We start from the raw sequence: 24,074 nt of genomic DNA, 5'->3' as shown, positions 1-24,074 counted from the left end.
GCACCGGAGTTCCTCACGGGCACCCGCAGTCTCTCAATCTTCACGCGTGGAGACTGTGAGGTCCGCTCTGAGGCGGTCTGGGGCTTCCGACCGCACTTTGGAGTTGGTGCAGCGCTCGCATAGGGCCTCTACCTCCTCAGTGTATTCGTCGCATTGGCGTGCCTGGGTCACCTGGTGTCAGGCTCATGGGCTGAACCCGGTGGCTCCTCGTACTATGCACGTAGCCAACCACTTAGCGGATTTGTCTTCCCAGGGGGCTTCTTCCTCCTCTTTGAAGGTTCGCAGGTCGGCGATTGCCTCGACTCTTAAACAGATCGGTCATACCATCAATGTTAGTGGAGTTGTCGCTGGGGTTATTAAGGGCGCGTCTTTGCAGGACGTTAAGCGCTCTCCTCTGCCCAAGTGGGATCTTTTCCTTGTCCTCGAGTTCTTGCGCTCGGCGGACTTCGAGCCTCTAGAGGGCTCTAGCCTCGCGAACCTTACTCGTAAGGCTCTGTTTTTGCTACTTCTGGCTTCGGCCCGCAGAGGTAGCGAGATACACGCTCTTTCAGGCAGTCCGCAGGACATCGGCCGAGAGCGTGACGGCTCCTTGTCTTTGCATTTCCGGGAGGCCTTTCTGGCCAAGAATCAGACACCGGATCAGCCTTCTCCCTGTGTCCTTGTGAGGCCCCTGTCTCATATTGTGGCACAAGATGACCCAGACATGGTCAATTGCCCGGTTAGGGCCCTGGAGGCATATTTAGTCCGGACTCAACCCATCAGGTCGAGCTCCCAGAAGCTCCTCTTTATTTCCTTGAATACGTCCATGGACAGAGATATCACGAGGACTACCTTGGCCAGGTGGGTGTCGGCTCTCATAAAACAAGCTTATGTGTGGAGTCTGGCACAAAAGGGGGGGGCTCAGCCTGCCTTCCCTCTCCAGTCGGCTAGAATGCACGAGTCCCGGGCATGGGCATCGTCATTGGCTGTTTTGAGGTCCCGAAGACTCGACGACGTCCTGCGCACAGCATACTGGCGTTCAGACGACGTCTTTATCTCGTTCTACTTGAGAGACATCGCCGCGGTATGCCGTGATGGCTCAAGGACCCTCCCCGCACTGGTGGCAGCGGGGCAATGCCTCTCCAGATCTTAACAGTGAGTTTGAAATTTTTACTTCTTACCCACCACCTTGTTGGAGTTATCTGCTAAATATGTGACTCGGAGTAAGAATATGTAATTTAATCGAAAATTTTTAATTAAATTTTCATTTGATTAATATACTTACCCGAGTCACATAAGTAATTCCCTCCCACCTTCCCCGCTTGTAGTTTCTTTGGATTCTAGAAGTCGAATGAGGGTGTCTCGTACTGGGTACGAGATCTGTGGCGTGACACGCTACGGGAGGCAACCCAGGGTAGCAAGCTTGCTACTTTTTTAGCTTGGGTTGCTTCCCTTAGACTATAGACGGGATAGCGTTTCAGTTTACCTAGCATCTCGACTGCGTCAATGCTAAATATGTGACTTGGGTAAGTATATTAATCAAATGAAAATTTAATTAAAAATTTTCGATTATGTGAATTGTGGATGATGTCATGTGTTTTACAGACTTGTTGGACAATGCATGTGGACACACTGTTACATTTTGTCTCTTCACATAAAGGTACCCTACCTTCTTAACAAATTTGCAAACTGGCCTGTGCAGGTGTTCAAAGCCATGAAGGTTCCCCAGACGAGAGACCCAAGCCTTCCTCCGGTGGATCAACTGCCAGAGACGTACCGTGCCAAGGTTGCTCTCATCGGGTGCGGGCCGGCGAGCATCAGCTGTGCCACGTTTCTTGCCAGGCTTGGATACTCTGACCTCACCATCTTTGAGAAGAAGAAGTACTGTGGAGGGCTGAGGTATGAAGGTTTTCACTTGAGCTGTAATTCAGGTTTTCATAAATCTAAAACGGATAGACTGCCGATGTTACCAAATCAAGAATCAAAAGACAAAAAAGGTTAGTTTATGGAAAGTTTAATCACTAGTATGTCGACCTAATTGTCTTTGTACAGGATAGGCTTCCATTTGAAACTTTGAGGTTGTCATGGTCGATTGACGCTCGACCAATGCCTCACTGGAGCTTGAGGGAGCATTGTCCATTTATTAACCAGTCACATAACCCTTCTTGTTATTTTTATTATTTGTGCAGTTCATCTGAGATCCCACAGTTCCGTTTGCCATTTGGAGTGGTTGACTTTGAGATCGAGCAAGCCAAGGACATTGGTGTCAAGGTATATTTTGTGCACAAAGTTCAAACGTTGTAAGAGAAAAACAATCATTTTTGTCTGTCTCTCTGTTTCTCTGTCTGTCCGTCCACCTGCTGTTATGTCTCTCTCTGTCTGTCTCTCTCTTTCTCTCTGTCTGTCTCTCTCTCTCTGTCTGTCTCTCTCTTTCTCTCTGTCTGTCTCTCTCTCTCTGTCTGTCTCTCTCTCTCTGTCTGTCTCTCTCTCCCCCTCTCTCTGCCTCTCTGTCTCTTTCTGTCTCTCTCTGTCTGTCTGCCCTGTCTATGTGTCTCTATGTGTCTTGCCTTTTCAAGTCAGTAGTAATCATTAACTTCAAGACTGAACTTTTGCTGCATGATTTCCTGAGCACACTTTTCCACCAGAGTGGCAGTTTTGCAGAATGTTGGTTGAACTTACTTTTTTCTCTGACTGAAAATAGTGTCATTTTCTTGTAGATTGAGACTGGCCGAGCACTGGCTGAAGATGACATTACATTGAAATCTCTGAAAGAGAAGGGCTACAAGGCGATCTTTGTTGGCATCGGCTTGCCAGACCCTAAGAAGATCCCCATCTTTCATGAGCTCACCCAGGAGATGGGCTTCTACACGTCCAAGGCTTTCTTGCCAATGGTGGCTCAAGCATCCAAAGCAGGTACTCACTCCCAGCGGGTTAGGGGGAAGAATTTACCCGATTGTTCCCAGCATGTCATAAGAGGCGACTAATGGATTCTGTTTCTCCTTTTACCCTTGTTAAGTGTTTCTTGTATAGAATATAGTCAATTTTTGTAAAGGTTTTAGTCAAGCAGTATGTAAGAAATGTGAAGTCCTTTGTACTGGAAACTTGCATTCTCCCAGTAAGGTAATATATTGTACTACGTTGCAAGCCTCTGGAGCAAATTTTTGATTAGTGCTTTTGTGAACAAGAAACAATTGACAAGTGGCTCTATCCCATCTCCCCCCTTTCCCCGTCGCGATATAACCTTCGTGGTTGAAAACGACGTTAAACACCAAAAAAAGAAAGAAAGAAAGCAGGTACTCTACAGTGGAACCCGCCTTTTTGAATATGAGAAAAGCATGCAGGTCTTAAAAAGAAGTGAGTCTTAAAATGGAGGTACATTTATGGAGGTTATAAACAGAAAATCTGGAGAAGCAAGTTGGTGGGGGGGGGGGGGGGGGGGGGGTCTTAAATTGGGGGATCTTAAAAGGGGGATTGATCCACTGTAAAATGATTTTTCCTTTTTTTGTGTGCATTTTGAAGAATATCATTGATACATGAGTGAAGCTGAGCTCTTGATTTTATTATGTAGCATATCATATGCAATGTGTCCAAACTGATCTTTGAAGAGTATGGGGATTGCTATATTTCTGATGTCTGTCTGTCTGTGCGAACTTTCAGTTATCATTTTCAGATTATAAAGTGTAAAATGTACATTTTTATTTGAACACAAGAAAGCACTGCAGTCATCAGTATTGTGTATTGTATGTTAACCGTTTCACTTTTTGTCTATATCTGTGTTATTTCTGCAGTTGAATCATAACCTCATGAGGCAGATATAGAGCACTGACGTTCCTTCTTCATGTCAATGCTTGTTCTTCTATCAGGTGCTGGGAGATTGGTTCTGTATAACTCTCACTTACTCATGTTGCACATGTCAGCTATATTTAGAGTGCCTATTATTTCCCTTAGTTTCTTTGATCATATTTATGCAGGGGTCTTTTTCTTTCTCTGATTAGGCTTACAAACCAATGCCTGTCGGAAATTAAGCTTCGATTCATCGTCGTCGTTTCTCTCAAACCTTGCCGCATTTGGCCAGGGTTTACGTTTACAAGAGTATGTGCACTTTATGTTTTAGGGATGTGTGCATGTAAATCGCAGTTACCGACACTGCATGGCAACGTGGTGGTGCTGGGCGCTGGGGACACGGCCTTTGACTGCGCGACCTCTGCTCTGCGCTGCGGTGCCAAGAGGGTTTACATCATCTTCCGTAAAGGTTTCACCAACATCCGTGCCGTGCCAGAAGAGGTCAGTGGTGCATAAGGGGTCAGAGTCGACTAAAGTGCTGTTCACATGGCAGACTTTCAACCAACTTTTCCACAACTTTTGTCGTTTGAAAATCGCTCCCGAGTTGTCGAAGCCAAGTCGGCGAAAAGTCTGCCATGTGAACGGCCCCAACAGTTTAGGTTTGGTTTCAGCCAGATTTAGCAGGGACTCCAAAACTTGGTTGAGCGCTGCTCGACTCGTCCGTAACTTGGCGAAGATTTTGCGCAGACTTTATCGCTCTTACCGATTGGTTGGCTCTAGCCAGAGATAAAATTAGACGCCTATTTATATCTATGGTCTTCCAGCATTATATGAGGCAGCTCGGATAGCTGAACTGGCCTTCAAGTCTGCCAATAATCGCCGCTTAAAACTAGTTTGAGCGTTTGCGCTGTTCACAAGGTCAGCAAGTTTGATTTGACTTGGAGCCGACTAAAATCGCTTGAAAGTTGGGGGAAAGTTGGTAGAAAGTCTTCCATGTGAATGGCACTTGAAAGTGGGTGCATTCCGTGTAGATGCATTTTCCTGTAGGCGTTTTTCCTGTATACAGGGGAATGCCTGTGGGAAAGTATGATACCACTCAATCTTGCACCAAACGCGTGACTCACCTCAGCGTCACTTCCCTTCATAGACATGAAGTAGTGTTTGACAGTAAGGCAAGAGTCTTAAATTATGAAGTGATGAAAGTGCAGCAGTCTGTGATTACAGGGAAGACTCTGTACCTGAAAAATGTGGTAGCTAAGGCTGTTCAGATGCCTCCAGCAGAAGATTGTCGGAGCAATCACTTAACAGTGGTAGTAGATTTGACTTAAACAATTTTACTTCTTTTTATATTTAGTCAAGTTTTGACTAAATATTTTAACATCGAGGGGGAATCGAAACGAGGGTCGTGGTGTATGTGCGTGTGTGTGTGTGTGTGTCTGTGTGTGTGTCTGTGTGTGTGTGTGTGTAGAGCGATTCAGACTAAACTACTGGACCGATCTTTATGAAATTTGACATGAGAGTTCCTGGGTATGAAATCCCCGAACGTTTTTTTCATTTTTTTGATAAATGTCTTTGATGACGTCATATCCGGCTTTTCGTGAAAGTTGAGGCGGCACTGTCACGCCCTCATTTTTCAACCAAATTGGTTCAAATTTTGGTCAAGTAATCTTCGACGAAGCCCGGGGTTCGGTATTGCATTTCAGCTTGGTGGCTTAAAAATTAATTAATGACTTTGGTCATTAAAAATCGGAAAATTGTAAAAAAAAATAAAAATTTATAAAACGATCCAAATTTACGTTTATCTTATTCTCCATCATTTGCTGATTCCAAAAACATATAAATATGTTATATTCGGATTAAAAACAAGCTCTGAAAATTAAATATATAAAAATTATTATCAAAATTAAATTGTCCAAATCAATTTAAAAACACTTTCATCTTATTCCTTGTCGGTTCCTGATTCAAAAAACATATAGATATGATATGTTTGGATTAAAAACACGCTCAGAAAGTTAAAACAAAGAGAGGTACAGAAAAGCGTGCTATCCTTCTTAGCGCAACTACTACCCCGCTCTTCTTGTCAATTTCACTGCCTTTGCCATGAGCGGTGGCCTGACGATGCTACGAGTAAAATGGCATTGCGTTCAGTTTCATTCTGTGAGTTCGACAGCTACTTGACTAAATATTGTATTTTCGCCTTACGCGACTTGTTACATTTAGTCAAGTTTTGACTAAATGTTTTAACATAGAGGGGGAATCGAGACGAGGGTCGTGGTGTATGTGTGTGTGTGTCTGTCTGTCTGTCTGTCTGTGTGTGTGTGTAGAGCGATTCAGACTAAACTACTGGACCGATCTTTATGAAATTTGACATGAGAGTTCCTGGGAATGATATCCCCGGACGTTTTTTTCTTTTTTTCGATAAATGTCTTTGATGACGTCATATCCGGCTTTTTGTAAAAGTTGAGGTGGCACTGTCACACCCTCATTTTTCAATCAAATTGATTGAAATTTTGGCCAAGCAATCTTCGACAAAGGCCGGACTTCGGTATTGCATTCCAGTTTGGTGGCTTAACAATTAATTAATGGCTTTGGTCATTAAAAATCTAAAAATTGTAAATTTTATTTTTTTAACTAAAGCGATCTAAATTTACGTTCATCTTATTCTTCATCATTTTCTGATTCCAAAAACAAATAAATATGTTATATTTGGATTAAAAACAAGCTCTGAAAAATAAAATTATAAAAATTATGATCAAAATTAAATTTCCGAAATCGTTTTAAAAACTATTTCATCTTATTCCTTGTCGGTTCCTGATTCCAAAAACATATAGATATGATATGTTTGGATTAAAAACACGCTCAGAAAGTTAAAAGGAAGAGAGGTACAGTAAAGCGTGCTATGAAGCACAGCGCAACCGCTACCCCGCCAAACAGGCTCGTCACTTTCACTGCCTTTTGCACTAGCGGCGGACTACGTTCATTTTCATTCTGTGAGTTCCACAGCTTGACTAAATGTAGTAATTTCGCCTTACGCGACTTGTTTTTTATTGAATAGGGAATTGGGTTGGGAGGGGAGAGCTGCTATTGTTTGCAAAGTAAATAGGTTTTTGTTGTTGTTTTTTGGTTTGTTGTTATTTCAAGTAAATGTTTTAATTTTTTCACAAGTCCAGGTCACACATTTGTACTTATTACAGAAATAAAAATCAAGGCAAAACAACTCAGGGTTGAAGCATCCTGCATGCAACTGAGGTAAAAAAAAAAAAAAAAATGTTTAATCCAAAACAAATCAGCTCTATAACAATACAGAATCCTTTGTTTTCTTGCACTTAACAGGTGGACGTAGCCAAAGAAGAGAAGTGTGAATTCCTGCCTTTCATGGCCCCGCGCAAGGTGATCGTGAAGGACGGCAGGGTGACGGCCATGGAGTTTGTTCGCACGGAGCAAGATGCAGAGGGCAACTGGGTAGAAGACCATGATCAGACATTGCGGCAGAAGGTGGACTTCATCATCTCCGCTTTTGGATCCTGCTTGGGAGATGAGTCTGGTGGGTTGATCTATTACACTGGAACCCCCCTTTTATAAGATCCCCCCCCCCCTCCCCCCAATTTAAGACTCCCTCCCTTTTAAGTCTATCTTTTCTCAGACTTTTTGTTCATAGCCTTTGTAAATTTACCCCCATGCTAAGACTCCCTCCTTTTTAAGACCTGATTTTCTCAGATTTTGGGAGGTCTTAAAAGGGGGGGGGGGTGGGGGTCTTTGCCCTTTGCCCCCAGCATTATTGGCAGGTGGTGGTTGTGGAGAGGTGGTCGCAGGGCAGGGTTGACTATCTCAGTGTCTTGCTGAAGAATGAAGTACAGTCAAACCTGCCCTTACGACCACGTCTCGAAAGCGACAACCTGCGACCACTGCCAAGGATCCCAGACGAGTTTTCTTCCATGTAATTCACCTTTCCATGACAACCACCATGTGTACAAATTGACCACTTTTGGTTGGTCCCTTGGGCGGCCGCTATTGACAGGGTCTTCTTCATTCTTCTTTGTCTTCTTCAAGGTAATGAAGAAATTCCTATACAGGGCAACTATCCTCATTGGTTGGTGCGCCTAAGGTCCCTAGAGTGAAAGATAAAGCGGATAGTGTACCTATGAAAAAACATAAACGGGGGTGGGTTGGTAGGCAAGCTCAACAGTATTTATTTCCTTTTTCAGTGAGAAATGCACTGGAACCTCTGAAGTTCAACCGATGGGGGCTGCCGGAAGTTGACACGACGACCCAGCAGAGCAGTGAACCCTGGGTATACTGTGGCGGAGATGTGGCCGGAGTCGCCCAGACCACTGTGGAGTCTGTCAACGACGGCAAAGTGGCTGCCTGGAGCATGCATCGCTACCTTCAGGTATAGATTGGTGGGATTTTTCCGGTATATAACGGAAATCCAGATTCGATTATGGCCTCCTTTTTTTCTTTTTTCTTTTTGTTGGTTCGGTTGAGGTTCAGGATTCATGACATTTTGCGTCCCACCCATGGGTAAAGTACAGTGGAACCTCCAGGGCTCCTAACGGACACTCGATCTAGAGGGTGCAACTAGAGTATTTAGTGAGAGTTATGCAAATCCAATCTCCTGGCACCGAGAGAATAACAAGCAATGTATCGATTAAACATGGGATTTCCTTTGTTTGAGTCATGTGATGTCAGAGTCGGACAAAAATTCTTATTTAGGTGGCAAGCGAAAACTAAAAAAGATTGCATGTTTGTGTGCGTTCAATGGTAAAAAATAAAATAGATTCTAACTACGAGCGATTGATACATTGATACATACAGTGATTATTGATACATACATTTTATTTGCACTTTTAACCAAAATAGAACATTTTACACAGATCGCGTTCTCGGAGGATCACTGGCTGTCTCGTTCTGTGAAAAATGTCATATTTTGGTCATAGATACAAGTGACTTTCATCCTCTTATTTCTATTTTATGATTTTTGTGATTTATGATTCTCACATTTGTGCCCACAGAGCCTAGGCGGGCAGACCATCCCAGCCAAGTCAAACCTGCCAAACTTCTTCACGCCCATCGACAGTGTGGACATCAGTGTGCAGATCGGACCGCTCAAGTTCCCTAATCCCTTCGGCCTAGCCAGTGCTCCCCCCACCACCACCAGCCCCATGATTCGCCGCGCATTTGAGGGTGGCTGGGGATTTGCTCTCACCAAGACATTTGTCTTGGATAAGGTTTGGAATGCCGCTTTTTTTGGTATTGGTTTCTTGATTCTGGGCTTTTCAGGGAATTTTTGGAGATGGAATGGGTTTGATGTGCTGGGGCTTTGCTCTCAGAGGGACTTTGGGCTTGGTTAAGGTTTGGAGTTTGGATTATGTTCGAGTTACTACATTCTGGGCTTTTCAGTGAAATGGAGGGGTTTAGAATGATGGAATTGGTATAACGGGCTGCGGCCTCTCACCAAGACGTTTTGCTTGGATATGTTATCGAATGACACTTTTTAATGGTATGGGCGAGGATTTAGGGGGATGGATTTGGTGTGCCTTTCAGGCTGGCTAGGGATTCTGTCTCACCAGGACATTTTCCTTGTATTTGGAGTGACGCTTTTTATTTATGGGTGACTTCATTCTGGTGTGTGCATTCAGTGAAGCTATGGGTTTTGTGTCTAATTAAGCATTCCGTAAACTAACCTTTCACGTTTTTTTATTCTGTATTTCCTGCCACAGGATATTGTGACCAACGTGTCTCCACGCATCGTGCGAGGAACAACCAGCGGCCACGTCTACGGCCCGGGTCAAGGCGCTTTCCTCAACATCGAGCTCATCAGCGAGAAGTCTGCTGCCTACTGGTGCAAGTCCATCACAGAACTCACCACGGACTTTCCTGACCATGTGAGAAAACTGATACGTTTGTGTAAACAGTAATTAAATTTTACCCGAAGTAAGTTTCTTATGTAGACATATCAAGATCCTGAAAGTTTCAAAGCAATCCACCAGGTCATTGGTTAAATAAAGTGCTTTATGACATGATACCCCTAAGAATTGACATAAACACCTCACCTTTTTGACAGCTCATGCCATCGACACATAACAGAAGAAATTAATACGCAAGACAGCTGTTTTCGATGGATAAGCAATTTGGTGTTCTCCTGGTATGTAAACATTGCCAAGTTGTGGCTATTCTGAATTTGTGTTGATATTTTAATTGTTACCTATTGTTTTTGGTGGGTAGATTTTGGGGGTACCCTTACTTCGGCAGTGGTCACGTAACCTCTGTAAAAAGTAAGTCAGTCAATTTCAAACTTTAGACAATTGTAGCAAAGTAACTACAAAGAGTTTTCCAAAATGATGTTACTCAAACCTCTTAAGAATACTCACATGTACATGTATGTGCATGTTTGTTTTGACACAGGTATTGATTGCCAGCATCATGTGCGGCTACAGTGAAGAAGACTGGACAGAACTCGCACAGATGGCAGAGGTGAGTTACAATTCAGCTCTCAGGGTGTAGGGGGCTCTGGATTAGAGGTAGCACCTTTTGAATGTCTGTCATCCTGTACTCACATGTAGAGTAGAAAGGCAACACTGGTTGTCATCCATCTATAATCTGGAGTCAAGCGTTTGGAAATGCCTGAGAAGGGCCGGTGTAACTTACACCTCATCGTATCAGATTGTCTTGGAGATAAGAATGAAAGTCATACAGATGGCCAGAATAGTGCCCATATTTTTTTAATGAGGGAGCAATGTTCAGCATTGAACTGATCGGGGCGCGTCAGCCGCGACGGTGCCTGAGCTAAACATTGGCGCTCACTGCTCACAGCCCCGCACACTGCACTGAAAACATTCCCCCTCCGTTCACCTCTCTCGCCACCATCCGCCCTACCCTTGGTCTCATAACTACATCTCCTAAATCTCTCACATGCTTGCTCCAAGCGCCACACCCCGGTACAGTGAAACCCCCCTTTTGAGACCTCCAAAAATCTGAGAACATCAGGTCTTAAAAAGGAGGGGGGTCTTAAAATGGGGGTACATTTACAGAAGTTATGAACAGAAAGTCTGAGAAAACAAGGTCTTAAAATGGAGGGGGTCTTAAATTGGGGGATCTTAAAAGTGGGGTTCCACTGTTAACTGCGTCAGCTGGGAGACTAAACCACATGAGGGGATGGTGTCTACACTTCACCATCGGGAGGATGAGCTGCTTCAGGCAGCCAACAGCTAGTGCGGAGGAGGTCTATGACGGACCCAATAGCCAAGTTTCGGGTATCAACAAAACAGATAGACTGCCAACGTACCAAAATTCAAAATAAAAAACTGAACAAAATGGTTTGTTTGTTTGTTTGTTTGCTTAACGCCCAGCCGACCACGAAGGGCCATATCAGGGCGGTGCTGCTTTGACATATAACGTGCGCCACACACAAGACAGAAGTCGCAGCACAGGCTTCATGTCTCACCCAGTCACATTATTCTGACACCGGACCAACCAGTCCTAGCACTAACCCCATAATGCCAGACGCCAGGCGGAGCAGCCACTAGATTGCCAATTTTAAAGTCTTCGGTATGACCCGGCCGGGGTTCGAACCCACGACCTCCTGATCACGGGGCGGACGCCTTACCAATAGGCCAACCGTGCCGGTTAAAACAAAATGGTAGGTTATTGGAACATTTAATTTATGACAAAATAAAACATTACATTTACAGTACGTCGAGCCAATGCGCAGTTGACCCAGTGTGCAGTCCGTGCTTTTGATCATAGCTGTTGTGGTTTTGTCTGCAGAAAGCGGGAGCGCCTGCACTGGAGCTCAATCTGTCTTGTCCCCATGGTATGGGTGAGAGAGGAATGGGCCTTGCTTGTGGACAGGTAAGTTAAGCCTGTGTTAATCTGTGAAAACTGATGCAAAGTTTTATTAGCAAAACAGATAGAGAAGATCTTCACAGCTGAAGCGGGTATTTGATTAAGAATAAAGTAATTAATTAATTGCACGCATGTGCATGAAGAAGAAACACATGTATAAAGAAACACATGTGGGTTGTTCTCTGGAGCTGGGTACCAAACTGTGACATGGGAGTCAAAAACTGAACTAACTTCAAATTCATCAACAATGTGTTCATATGATCTTTAGGACACTGTGAGCATAAAAATATATAAATAAAGCTATTTTGTGAACTTGAACAAAATTCTTATCATTAGCGCAGCAACAAATGGTCAAAATAACATCGTAACATGAGCGAGCAGATGAGAAATGAAACTTCAAACCGTCGGCTAGTGGCGACGTCACCACGCAACGGTACAACCGGTGCATATATAGATATCCTTGCCCAAGAATGCTGTGTGGTTTAGTACAAAAGTAGTCGCTACAAAATCATTTTGATTGAAATAACAGGACAAACAACGATAACTTCGTAACAGGAAAAAGAGAAAACCAAATACTCTGACAGTTTTAAATGGACAGATTTCAAAAACTGTGGACGTTATTTGCTTTTTTCTTGCGATCTACACACGTGTTACGAAGTGTGCTAAAGTAGTGACATCCCAAAATAGTCGTGTGTTTGTGATGAGTGGGTCTGTGTTGTGCAAATGAAGCTCGGGCTGCTGTGAAACGACACGTTACAAAGTTGACCACATTCAGACATACAACTATGGTTAATATTTCAGATTGTGTTGATCTTCTGCAAACAGTACTCATTCTACTGAAAATGCATGCGTTTATGATGAGTTACAAACTGTTTATGGGCTTTTCCATGTTTCGTTCATTCCGTACGACCTATTCTATAGTTGTTGCTTCATCCAACAGCATATTTGATAAATTATCCGCCATTTTGGCCTCCCGATTGGACGTATTTGCCCAAATTACGAATACACAAAAAGTTATTTTTGTATTAAAAATACTGTTTAATAGATTTAACATCATCAACACCCAGAAACACATAAAGAAGCGTAGTAATGAACAAAACTGTCACTTATTATTTCAATCCAATAACCCTCTGTGGTACTCAACTCCAGAGAACAACCCATGTATGAATGCACACATCCACACACCCACACATTCCACATACCCATACACAGGGTTCGTACAGAGTCCTTGAACCCTGGAAAACTCCTTGAAAATTGGAAAACCTTTTCCAGGCCTTGAAAAGTGCTTGAAAATAGAGGTTTGTTAAATAAGTCATTGAAAAGTACTTGATTTTTCCAAATTGTTGCCTATACATTTCATTGTAGCTTGTCTTATTTTAAAAAAAATGCAACCACCTTTTTTTTCGTCAAATACAGTACACACATTTTGGGAGAATAAAAGATCGAGTAAAAACGAAAGCAGACGAACTAACTATTACTAGTCACCCGTAGTTGCTTCCCTTCCCGGAAGTTGGCAAGGGAAACAACTACGGAATGACTAATAGTTTGCAGACGCGGAGAACCGCAGTGGCATTTTTGACTCACATGCGAAGCAAAAGTGAGTCTATGTACTCACCCGAGTCGTTCGTCCGTCCGTCCGTCCGTCCGTCCGTCCCGGCGTCTGTCCGTCCGTCCGTCCGTCCGTCCGGAAAACTTTAACGTTGGATATTTCTTGGACACTATTAGTACCAAATTTGGCAAGATGGTGTATGATGACAAGGCCCCAAAAAACATACATAGCATCTTGACCTTGCTTCAAGGTCAAGGTCGCAGGGGCCATAAATGTTGTCTAAAAAACAGCTATTTTTCACATTTTCTCTGAAGTTTTTGAGATTGAATACCTCACCTATATATGATATATAGGGCAAAGTAAGCCCCATCTTTTGATACCAGTTTGGTTTACCTTGCTTCAAGGTCAAGGTCACAGGGGCTCTTCAAAGTTGGATTGTATACATATTTTGAAGTGACCTTGACCCTGAACTATGGAAGACAACTGTTTCAAACTTAAAAATTATGTGGGGCACATGTTATGCTTTCATCATGAGACACATTTGGTCACATATGATCAAGGTCAAGGTCTCTTTGACCCTTATGAAATGTGACCAAAATAAGGTAGTGAACCACTAAAAGTGACCATATCTCATGGTAGAAAGAGCCAATAAGCACCATTGTACTTCCTATGTCTTGAATTAACAGCTTTGTGTTGCATGACCTTGGATGACCTTGACCTTGGGTCAAGGTCACATGTATTTTGGTAGGAAAAATGTGTAAAGCAGTTCTTAGTGTATGATGTCATTGCTAGGTTTAGGTCAAGCATGTGAGTCGTATGGGCTTTGCCCTTAATTCTTGTTATATCTTGCATTAATTTGGGGAAAATCATGTCCTTGAAAAGCATTTATTTGGTCCTGGAAATGTCCTTGAAAACTCATTGAATTGTATCAGCTCTGCCCTGCAGGAAGCCTGCATACAAACAAATACACACACACTCTCTCTCTCTCTTTCTCTCCTCTCTCTCCCTCTACTCTCTCTCTCTCTTTCTCTCCTCTCCCTCCATTCTCTCTCTCGCTCTCCCTCTCTCTACCTCTCTCTACCTCTCTCTCTTTCTCTTTCTCTCTCTCTCTCTCTCTCTCTCTCTCTCTCTCTCTCTCTCTCTCTCTCTCTCTTTGGCACTGAATTTTTCACACAACTTTAAGCTCATATTAAGGAAGGCCTTTAATTTGATTTCAGGATGAGAAAATGGTGCGGGACATTTGCAACTGGGTGCGAAAGGCTGTAAAAATTCCCTTCTTTGCCAAGCTCACCCCCAATGTGACCAACATTGTCACCATCGCCAAAGCAGCACAGGAAGGTAGACATTATAGCATCACACTTTAATATGTGACCCTCCACGACGGTATGAGTCGCATGTCACCTTTGCATGATTTTCATATTTTTACATTTTCCTGAAGAGTTTTTTATGCTCTATCCAGTGGTGAAAACCGTTTTAGAAAAGAGCAAAAACTGTTTGAGTTATAAGCCTGTGACTAAGGTGACCCTCACACTGTTACCAGACACTCCCCGGACTTGTATTAAGCCTAGCGCAGAACCGCGCGAGGTGACATGCGACTCATTTCGTGGTGGAGGGTCACATATAGATGTTGTACAATGTATTGTTGATGTGCGCAATGACCTAGTGGATAAGATGCCAGCTTTCCATGCAAGAGGTTCAGTGTTTGAACCCTGGTTTCTGAATTGATTGCTATTTTATTCATCATGTCTTTTCGTCAGCATAAAATTAATTGCAATGTTCCAGGAAATGCTGATGGTGTGACAGCCACCAACACGGTGTCCGGCCTCATGGGTCTGAGAAGCGATGGAACGCCCTGGCCAGGGATCGGCAGCGAGAAACGCACAACTTACGGAGGTGTCTCAGGGAACGCCATCCGTCCAATCGCTCTGAAGGCGGTGTCTGCCATTGGCAATGCGTTGCCTGGTTTCCCTATCCTGGCCACAGGGGGCATCGACTCCGCTGACGTGGGACTGCAGTACTTGCATGCTGGGGCCTCCGTGTTACAGGTGAGTTTTGTCATGCAAAATAAATAAAACAAGAAAGGTAGGTTATCAGAACATTTGTTATTGACAAAACAAAACGTTACATTTATTAGTACGTCGACCAAAAAGTCCGAAGTAGACAGACAGACAGACACTTATGAAACAGATGATGATCGAACTCATCTGAACGTTGGCAGTCTGTCGTTTTTGGATTTTTTTCATGCAAAACAGTGTTGCTTTTGTGACAGGGTGACGCAGTAGTTTCCCTTCACTGCAGGCTCTGTAGAGTTGTCTGCCGGCGAAGAGCACGAGTTATTTATAGTAGCTTGACATTTCTTCGACGCTGCCGGCTAGACACCTACCTGTTCATTGTAGAGCTCTGTGTGTGATTGGATCTGGCTGCTGATGTCTCCTTGTGTGCTCTTGGAAACCTTTGCGTACCCATCGTCTTTTACCTTTTTTTTGGCATTGTGTAATCTTGCATATTTGTTGAGCTCTGGGATAGTTGTGTTATTTAACTGTATTAATCAGATTTTATCATGTGTGTGTGTGTGTTTGTTTTGCTATTGTACATCAACGTGAGCTCTGGCGAGAAGGGCAGGTTTCGTACAGGTGCTTGAAAGTGCTTGAATTTGGAGGGGTTAGTTTCAAGGCCTTGAAAGTGCTTACAAAATTGGCAAGATCCTGGAAAAGTCCTTAAAAACTCTAATGCTGCAAACTGATTGCACAACAACCACACACAATGAACAATTGCAATGATTTATTATTTGAAAACCTCAATGAAAAAGTTTAACATTAACCTACAGTTCCTTTTGAGTCTGTCTGCTTCAAAACCATCGTCTGCTACGAATCTGTCGTCTCTGACAAAAATGAAATCATTAGTTTTTGAACATCCAATGATTTAAATCTGCGTGCGGGAAGGGGGTATAATAACCAGCGAGTGTTTTATTGCGAGCTTCAAAGGTAAGAGGGTGCTTGATTTTTTTTATCAGAAGGTCTTGAAAGTCCTTGAATATTAGAGAGAGAAAAAATTGCACGAACCTTGGAAGGGGCGACCAATAAGTGTTCATCATTATTATTATTAATATTGTCAACAGGTGTGCAGCGCGATTCAAAACCAGGACTTCACGGTGGTGCAGGACTACATCCTGGGCCTCAAGACGCTGCTCTACCTGGACAGCCTGGAGGGACTGTCAGGCTGGGAGGGGCAGAGTCCCCCCACACCTGTCCACCAGTTAGGCAAGCCTGTACCCAGTGTGGTTACTGGACAGGTGAGTGTGTAGCGTGAGATAGAGTCCCCCCACACCTGTCCACCAGTTAGGCAAGCCTGTACCCAGTGCGGTTACTGGACAGGTGAGTGTGTAGCGTGAGATAGAGTCCCCCCACACCTGTTGACCAGTTAGGCAAGCCTGTACCCAGTGCGGTTACTGGACAGGTGAGTGTGTAGCGTGAGATAGAGGGCTGGGAGGGTCAGAGTCCCCCCACACCTGTCCACCTGTCTGGAAAACCTGTATCCAGTGTGGTTACTGGACAGGTGAGTGCATAGCATAGCAAACCCCACCTACGCGTCATAAAAAACTAAGACAGATATTCATTTTGGGGGTTGTCTGCGTTGTAGGTTCCACTGTAGAGAAAGTAATAATAATAATAATAATAAAGTGTATTTATATTGCGCCTATCCCTTACAAAAAACAAAAATATTTGGCTCTAAGCGCATTACAACATGTGTAGGGACTTGGTACAATCAAGTCTGACAAATACAATAACACAATATACAGTCGGTCTCTTGGGTAAAAATGGGAAAAGCAGCTTCGACATTTAAGGGGGGACAGGGTAGGCAAGCACTTTTTTTTTTGTTTTTTGAAACAGCTTGCTGCTTGTTTGATTTTTGCAAGCAGAATAACCTAATTAAGGGAAACCATTTTAAATTTTGAGTGAAAAGCAATTTTGGGGGGTTTTATTCACCAAAATGTGAGAAAAACGTTATAAAATGTGCTTATTTTAAAATGTTGCAGTTTGTGAACCAGTGCATGTTTTGATCCAATTTTTCTTCTTTGCAGCAATATGTGTGTGTTTAATAATTCTGTGTATCGAAAAGCATTTCTAAGCAATATATTATTTTAATTTAGCATTTTCAGTTACCGGTTCAGTTCTGATAAGAAAAATACATGAAATCCTAACTGTCAGACTCATAAAAACACAACCAATGCACTGAACTCTTATTCCATACACAGAACTGATGCTGTACAACTCATAAACAACATATACAAAAACTGAACAAATCCATCAAGCCTTTCAAAAGTTGCAACATTTTAATTGTAGCGTTTTGTCTGAAAATTACATTCAGAGAAAACAGCATTTTAAAGATTTGAACCAGTACATAAAAAAACCAGTAGCACAGTGCACCCTGAATTCATATGTTTTTATCAGAATGACCACTTTACTATGTAGGGAAAAGGATTTGACAATCAAATTATCAGGATTTTTTTTATATACATCATATGAAAACAGCCATCTTTGTTTGTACCGATATGAAAACATGAATCAGAACCAAACTGTCAGACTCATAAAAACCCAACCAATGCACTTAACTCTTATTCCATACACAAAACTGACGCTTTACAAATCATAAACAACATAAACAAAAATGAAACAAATCCATCAAGCCATTCAAAAGTTGCAACATTTTAATTACAGATGTTTGTCTGAAAATTACATTCAGAGAAAACAGCATTTGAAAGATTCCAACCAGTACCTCAAACTAGTAGCACAGTGCAGCCTGAATTGATATGTTTTTATAAGAATAACCACTTTACTATGATGGGGAAATGATTTGACGATCAAATTATCCAGACTTTTTTTAAAAAATCATTTGAAAACTCATCTATGTTAGTGCAGATATGAATCAAAACGAAACTGTCGGACTCATAAAAACACAAGGAATCCACTGTATTCTTATTCCATGCACAGAAATGGTGCTTCACAAATCATAAACAACATATACAAAATTGGAACAAATCCATCTTGCCATTCAAAAGTTACAACATTTTAATTACCACATTTTGTCTCAAATTACATGTAGAGAAAACAGCATGTAAAAGAGTCTCACTAGTACCCCGGTAAACTAGTACCACAGTAGAGCTTGAATTAATGGGGTGGTTTTTTTTTAACCAGAATAACACTTTAACTATGAAGGGGAAATGGTTTGATAATCAAATTATCAGATTTTTTTGATTTAAAAAAAAATCATATGAAAACATTAAAAAAGTCAATTATCTGTGTTTGTGCTGATATGAAAATATTGATCAGAACCAAACTGTCAGACTCATAAAAACCCAACGGATGCACTGATTTCTTATTCCATTGCATAGAAATGATGCTTCACAAATCATCAACAACATTACATAATTATATATACACAAATGGAACAAAGCTATCAAGCCATTCAAAAGTTGCAACATTTTAATTACAGTATTTCTGTGCTCAATCCTAACACTGCAGCAAATTTCTGTAAAGCTGAATGTCCCTTTCCATGTACCAACATGGTCATACGCGGATTATTTAAAATGCAACTTTACCACCCGAAGCGTTGCAAACACCGGGAGAAGAGTAAACAACTGCAGACTTGAATGGACACTCATATGCACTCCAGATGCAGGGCCTGTGCAAATCCTTGGGCTGATGCATCACCTTCTTTCATAATCAGACTGCTATCAGACAAGCATTCAGTACAGGATATAAACCTTTCAGCAATAGATTGAGCTGATCAATGTTGACAAAAGCCCAACACATGTCAGCGGAGTGACGTTGCACAGTACCAGTATCCATATCTGCTTGTGATGGGTCAGAAGATGGCAAAGTATCTGTATCTTCTTATGGTTGGTCAGAAGATGGCAAAGCTGATGTTTCTGCTGTGGAAGAGGGTAGTTCCGGTTTAGCAAACTTTTCCATCAGGTCAATCTTTCTCCTCGCTGCCACCACAGGAGGACTGGCTCTCCCCTTGCTCCAACCTAATAAATACACAAACACTGATTTAATATTTGATACAACTGTCCATGGTTTTTGTTTGTAATAAGCTGCAAATTTTAAGACTCAATATAAACGTCAACAAGTGCTTGTACTTTATTTTGCAAATGACCATGTTACATGGGGTGCATCCTCAACTTTTTGGCTAGGCTGGTAAATCAGAAATCCCAATCAGCCCCCAACCACTGAACCAGGCGGGTTTTCTTACAACCACCTCAGCGGCTCGTACCCACATATGTCGGTTGACGAACACACACACACACACACACACAAAAGACATTCATTAATTGGCCCCTATCACAAAATGTACATGTCAAGTTTACTATGGGATTTGAGTAACCACACAATCACATACACACAGGAACTAATACTGAAACTAGCTGAATTTCTTTCTTTCTTTCTTTTCATATTTTTCTTTTAAAATTAATTTATTTCATCACACTTGCTATGTATTTGCTTGTTTCTTGTCTGTTGTCTGTTTTGTGTGTGTGTGTGTGTGTGTGTGTTCTGTGTGTGTGTATACATTTTCAGATTTCCTAAACCTAGCACTGTTTGCAGGTGATCTTTATGCTTTTGATTCATGAGTTGCATCCCCAGTCCTTTAATTAGTTTAACTCTTTTTTTTTCTTTGGTGAAGTAAATTGGATCTATTTTTTTTATTCCTTAGTTAATGGAAAAGATTTGACAACAATATTGCTGTCAATGATAGGTTGGTCAGCCATGCTGGTGTAAACCAATCCTTTAGAATTAGAGAACGCTCTCTAGTAGGGTAGGCCTACTTATTTTCCTACGGTCAATGACCAGAAACAGAAACTGTGTCAGTCGTACATCGCTCAGATGCTGCTTCTCAGTTTGACCCCAGACAAAGAATACTGATGACATGTTACACCATAGTAAGCTCTCAAGGACTGGCCAGCGAAGAACAATAAAATAGGGGTTGTGAAGACGATATCACAGAGATGATCGAGGGAGGGAGGGGGGGGGGGGGGGGGATGCGGCTGCGGCATGGTCAGTAAATTGGATCAAGAAACCCGCAAAATACTTCAGACACAAACTGTTTATCATTTACCTGCAAACCCTAACACATTCTTACAACAACAACAACATAACGATGTGCAATAAATCACGTTGTCAAACAAACAAGATCGAAAAGAGAAAGAAGCAAAACCCACCTCGTCGAGTCAAGAATCTTAGAATGTCGTCTGCTTAAATACGATCATGTTGGTTCATTTAGGAGTGTTGTTACTTCCTTCTACTGTTCGCTGCTGCTGGTTCATCTTTCTCTGATATTTCTTGCCACTATGCCGAACATTTCCAATGTTAGGTTTGTTCTCCGCAGTTCAAAACTTTGAAAAATGCTGCTGAATCGGTGAAAACGTCATGGATTTGTTGACACCGGGGGACTGATAAGTTGTCTACTGCGCTTGCGCCAAATGCCTTTGACCTACATATATTTGCATATATTAATTCCGGGGTTTCGGTTGGAACGGATTCTCTCTCTTTGTGCCTATGTCAACGGAAATTCCCCAACGGTGATGACGTCATCTTGAAGAACGGAAATTTCCACACAGTTTGAACAGCGAAGGGTCATGTCATGTGCGCACATTTACCAGCACGGAGTATCCAAAGTTGACCATTTTTTCGATTTTTTTGATAAAACACAGACAAAAACAACAAAACATCGGTTTGAAAATGGTTTTATTTACATGAATACATGTCTAAAATGACAAAAGCAGATTATTGAATGCATTCCAGGATGTTCAAAGGTGTGAAAAATGCAACAACCCCAAAAAGGTGTATGAGACCAAAAATAACTCATTTTGCCTACCCGGTCTGCCCTTAAACACTGCTACTAAAAAAAAAAAATTAAAAAAAAAATCCTCTAACAATGCATACTGCTTTACAATATAAAATATGCATTTATGTATAAATAGGAATTTGAAAAGGTTCTTATGATAAAAACTAACTAGCGAACGACGAAGAAGAAGAAGAATAAAACTATCAATGTCAATGTATAACAAGTCATTCAACGTAAATGGCTAAAGAACAACAACAAAGCAATGATGATAAAACAGTTATACTCAATGGCTAATAACGAGGCAGAACTAAATAGTATCGATACAAGATTAAAACAAAACATATTCCTGGAGACACATTTATACATGTATCAAATAAAAATATACAAAATACAGCCCTCGCACACTCGCACACACACGCCAAGGCACGTGTAGTCGCACTCATACACCGCGACAGCTATCGCGCGCACGTACAGGGAACAAAAACACGGAAATAAACAAGGAAACAGGCACATGAAATAGCAACCCGTCCCCAGCCGGCCCACAGCGCGCTACGATGGCAAGTGACCCCTCTCCTCAATGTGGCAGATACTGAACAGGCTAGGCGTCGAAGTATTGCCGGAAGAGGTGTGTTTTTAGAGAGGACTTGAAGGAGAGGAGAGAGGTAGAAAGGCGGACAGACATGGGCAGAGAGTTCCAAATAGAGGGAGCTGTGTAGATAAAGGCGGCGCGCTTGCCGAAAGCGTTCAGTTTGATGCGTGGGACAACAAGGTAACTAAAGTAAAATCAATCTGTTTGCTGAATATGGTATGGGAATAAATGGCCCTTTCCAGTCATAGAACTTGTTTTACAATAAATGGCCTCATCACAAAGATTTGCACTCAAACATTGTTTTTTTATGATGGGTAGTGTGCAAGCCCACACTCTCTGTCCCTCTCAATGTCCCTCCTTCTCCCGGCCTTCTAAGCACCTTTCCCTCATGAAGCCCCTCCCTCCTTTTTGCCTTCTATAAATCCCCTCTCTCTGTCCCTCCCAAAGTCCCTCCTTCTCCTGAAATCATTCTCCATCTTCCACCCTTCAAGTCCCTAGTTTAAGCACAGTGAACTTGCACATTGAAGATTGAAAGAAGAAAACCAAACGTTAGAACATCTTTTTATTTTGCAGCATCTGCCATCCTTTGGCCCCTATGTCAAGAAGCGAGAGGAGATCATCGCCAGTACGAAGGTCAAGGCTGATCTGCTGGCCGGACCCTTCGACACGTCCCGTCCACCTCGACCCTCCAAGAAGGTGGTCCCGAAAATCAAGGTAATGCTCTATTCTTCAGCGTTCCAGAATTTTCTGGTCAAGTGTGAGCTCGTTTGCCCATTTGGGTTCCCAACACCATACTCTGAGAGCATACTCAGCTTCACTCCGCTTTCGTTGAGTAGGCATGCTGGGTATTTTTGTGTTTCCATAACCCACCGAACTCTGACATGGATTACAGGATCTTTTCCGTGCGCACTTGGTCTTGTGCTTGCGTGTACACACGAAGGGGGTTAAGTCACTAGCAGGTCTGCACATAAGTTGACCTGGGAGATTGGAAAAATCTCCACTCTTAACCCAGCAAGCGGCAGCGACCGGGATTCAAACTCCCAACCTCCCGATTAGGAGGCCGACGTCACACCACTGCGCCCGTCAAAGCTCTATTCACTTGCACAGTTCGAATGTTTGATGCTGGTGTTAGCGACAGTGGTGTCATGTGCAGGCACTGAACTAGCTAGGGTTACAGAATCTTGTCAGGACTGCCTGTGCCTATATTTGTCATTGATTGACAAATGTAAATTCAGGAGTGCTTGTGGTGTGTGTGATCTGTTTGAGAATGTCAAGATGTATTTGTTCACTGCTGACATTCAAGAGCAAGAAAAGGTTTGATACTGTAAAAATTCCTTTCAAGTCATTAATTAATCTTTTTTTTTTTACCTTGATTTTACTTCATGAAATGGTTCAATAAACTATACGGTACTCGTGGTACTCGCGTTTTCAAACCCTGTGTTTTTATGCAGACCTGTGTCTATCTCTCTTTGCAATGACATTACGCTGTGTGTGTTTCAGGATGTGATTGGCAAATCCCTCCCCAAGATCACAAGCTACGAGGAGCTGGATAACAAGCAGCAAGTGGTGGCTCTCATCAATGAGGTCTGTTGCCTTTCTTTTCAATTCTCTTTGCAGTGGAAGCTCCATGTTAAAGTTACTGGACTTATCACGTCTGGTTGCACATAGCCCTTAGGGCTTTCAGGCATGCCTCAGGCAGCTATCCATTTGAAAAAAGACCAAGTTTCATTGACTTTCATGCAAGTAGTCGAAACTGCAACAATTTTACGAATTTATTTTGGTCTGTCTCCGGGCAGGACTAAAGTGTGGCCCTCGATCAGGCTCACATCGGGTCTCGCACGTGAACTAACTTCGTTAAAAGCCGACATGCAAGTCTATGAGTCTCGGCGAGAGGGAGAATTATTTCTATTTTGGGTACTTTATGTCAAGACATTGTGTTTGATTACGTTAGACAATTGTAAAAGATGTTATGTGGATCTATTTTGGGTACTTTATGTCAAGACATTGTGTTTGACTACGTAAGACAATTGTAAAAGATGTTATGTGGATCGATTTTGGTATACCGCACAACAGCATTCAGGCCCAGAACGTGATTACGGGAAATGTTAAATTCATTTTGGCGGGAGATGCGAACTGACAAACTGGAGGTCCTTATATGCTGTGTGTGTGTGCAGGACATGTGCATCAACTGCGGCAAGTGCTACATGACCTGTAACGACTCCGGTTACCAGGCCATCACCTTTGACCCCGTGACACACTTAACACACGTCACGGATGACTGCACAGGTAAGCCTTGTTTGTTAAAAAATAAAAGAGATCTTGACTCACCAAGAGAAGGATTGTTTGAGCACTCAGTGACTCGATAAAGTTCACTAGAGGAAGACCCATGCAGTCAAGTTTCATTCAGGATTTATTTTACTTATGGCGATAATAAGAGGTCTTAAAAAGGAGGAAGTCTTTAAAATGGGGGTAAATTTACAGAGG

General features: G+C 42.4%; 1 protein-coding gene across 1 annotated transcript in view; it reads left to right on the top strand.

Annotated features, from left to right (window-relative positions):
- Positions 1 to 24,074, top strand: part of LOC138967319 (dihydropyrimidine dehydrogenase [NADP(+)]-like) — a 41,606-nt gene that overhangs the window by 15,081 nt on the left and 2,451 nt on the right. Inside the window, exons 5-20 of the mRNA XM_070339851.1 lie at positions 1,682 to 1,878; positions 2,169 to 2,250; positions 2,697 to 2,892; positions 4,094 to 4,263; positions 7,096 to 7,306; positions 7,968 to 8,152; positions 8,775 to 8,990; positions 9,483 to 9,647; positions 10,168 to 10,236; positions 11,530 to 11,613; positions 14,374 to 14,494; positions 14,939 to 15,201; positions 16,275 to 16,448; positions 22,164 to 22,304; positions 23,091 to 23,174; positions 23,765 to 23,876. Of these exons, the coding sequence (XP_070195952.1) occupies positions 1,682 to 1,878; positions 2,169 to 2,250; positions 2,697 to 2,892; positions 4,094 to 4,263; positions 7,096 to 7,306; positions 7,968 to 8,152; positions 8,775 to 8,990; positions 9,483 to 9,647; positions 10,168 to 10,236; positions 11,530 to 11,613; positions 14,374 to 14,494; positions 14,939 to 15,201; positions 16,275 to 16,448; positions 22,164 to 22,304; positions 23,091 to 23,174; positions 23,765 to 23,876 (2,470 nt within the window). The remainder of the gene's footprint in view (positions 1 to 1,681; positions 1,879 to 2,168; positions 2,251 to 2,696; positions 2,893 to 4,093; positions 4,264 to 7,095; positions 7,307 to 7,967; positions 8,153 to 8,774; positions 8,991 to 9,482; positions 9,648 to 10,167; positions 10,237 to 11,529; positions 11,614 to 14,373; positions 14,495 to 14,938; positions 15,202 to 16,274; positions 16,449 to 22,163; positions 22,305 to 23,090; positions 23,175 to 23,764; positions 23,877 to 24,074) is intronic.

The sequence above is a fragment of the Littorina saxatilis genome, linkage group LG5 (assembly GCF_037325665.1).
Source record: "Littorina saxatilis isolate snail1 linkage group LG5, US_GU_Lsax_2.0, whole genome shotgun sequence".
Classification (NCBI taxonomy): domain Eukaryota; kingdom Metazoa; phylum Mollusca; class Gastropoda; order Littorinimorpha; family Littorinidae; genus Littorina; species Littorina saxatilis.
This window is presented reverse-complemented; position numbering and strand designations above follow the sequence as displayed.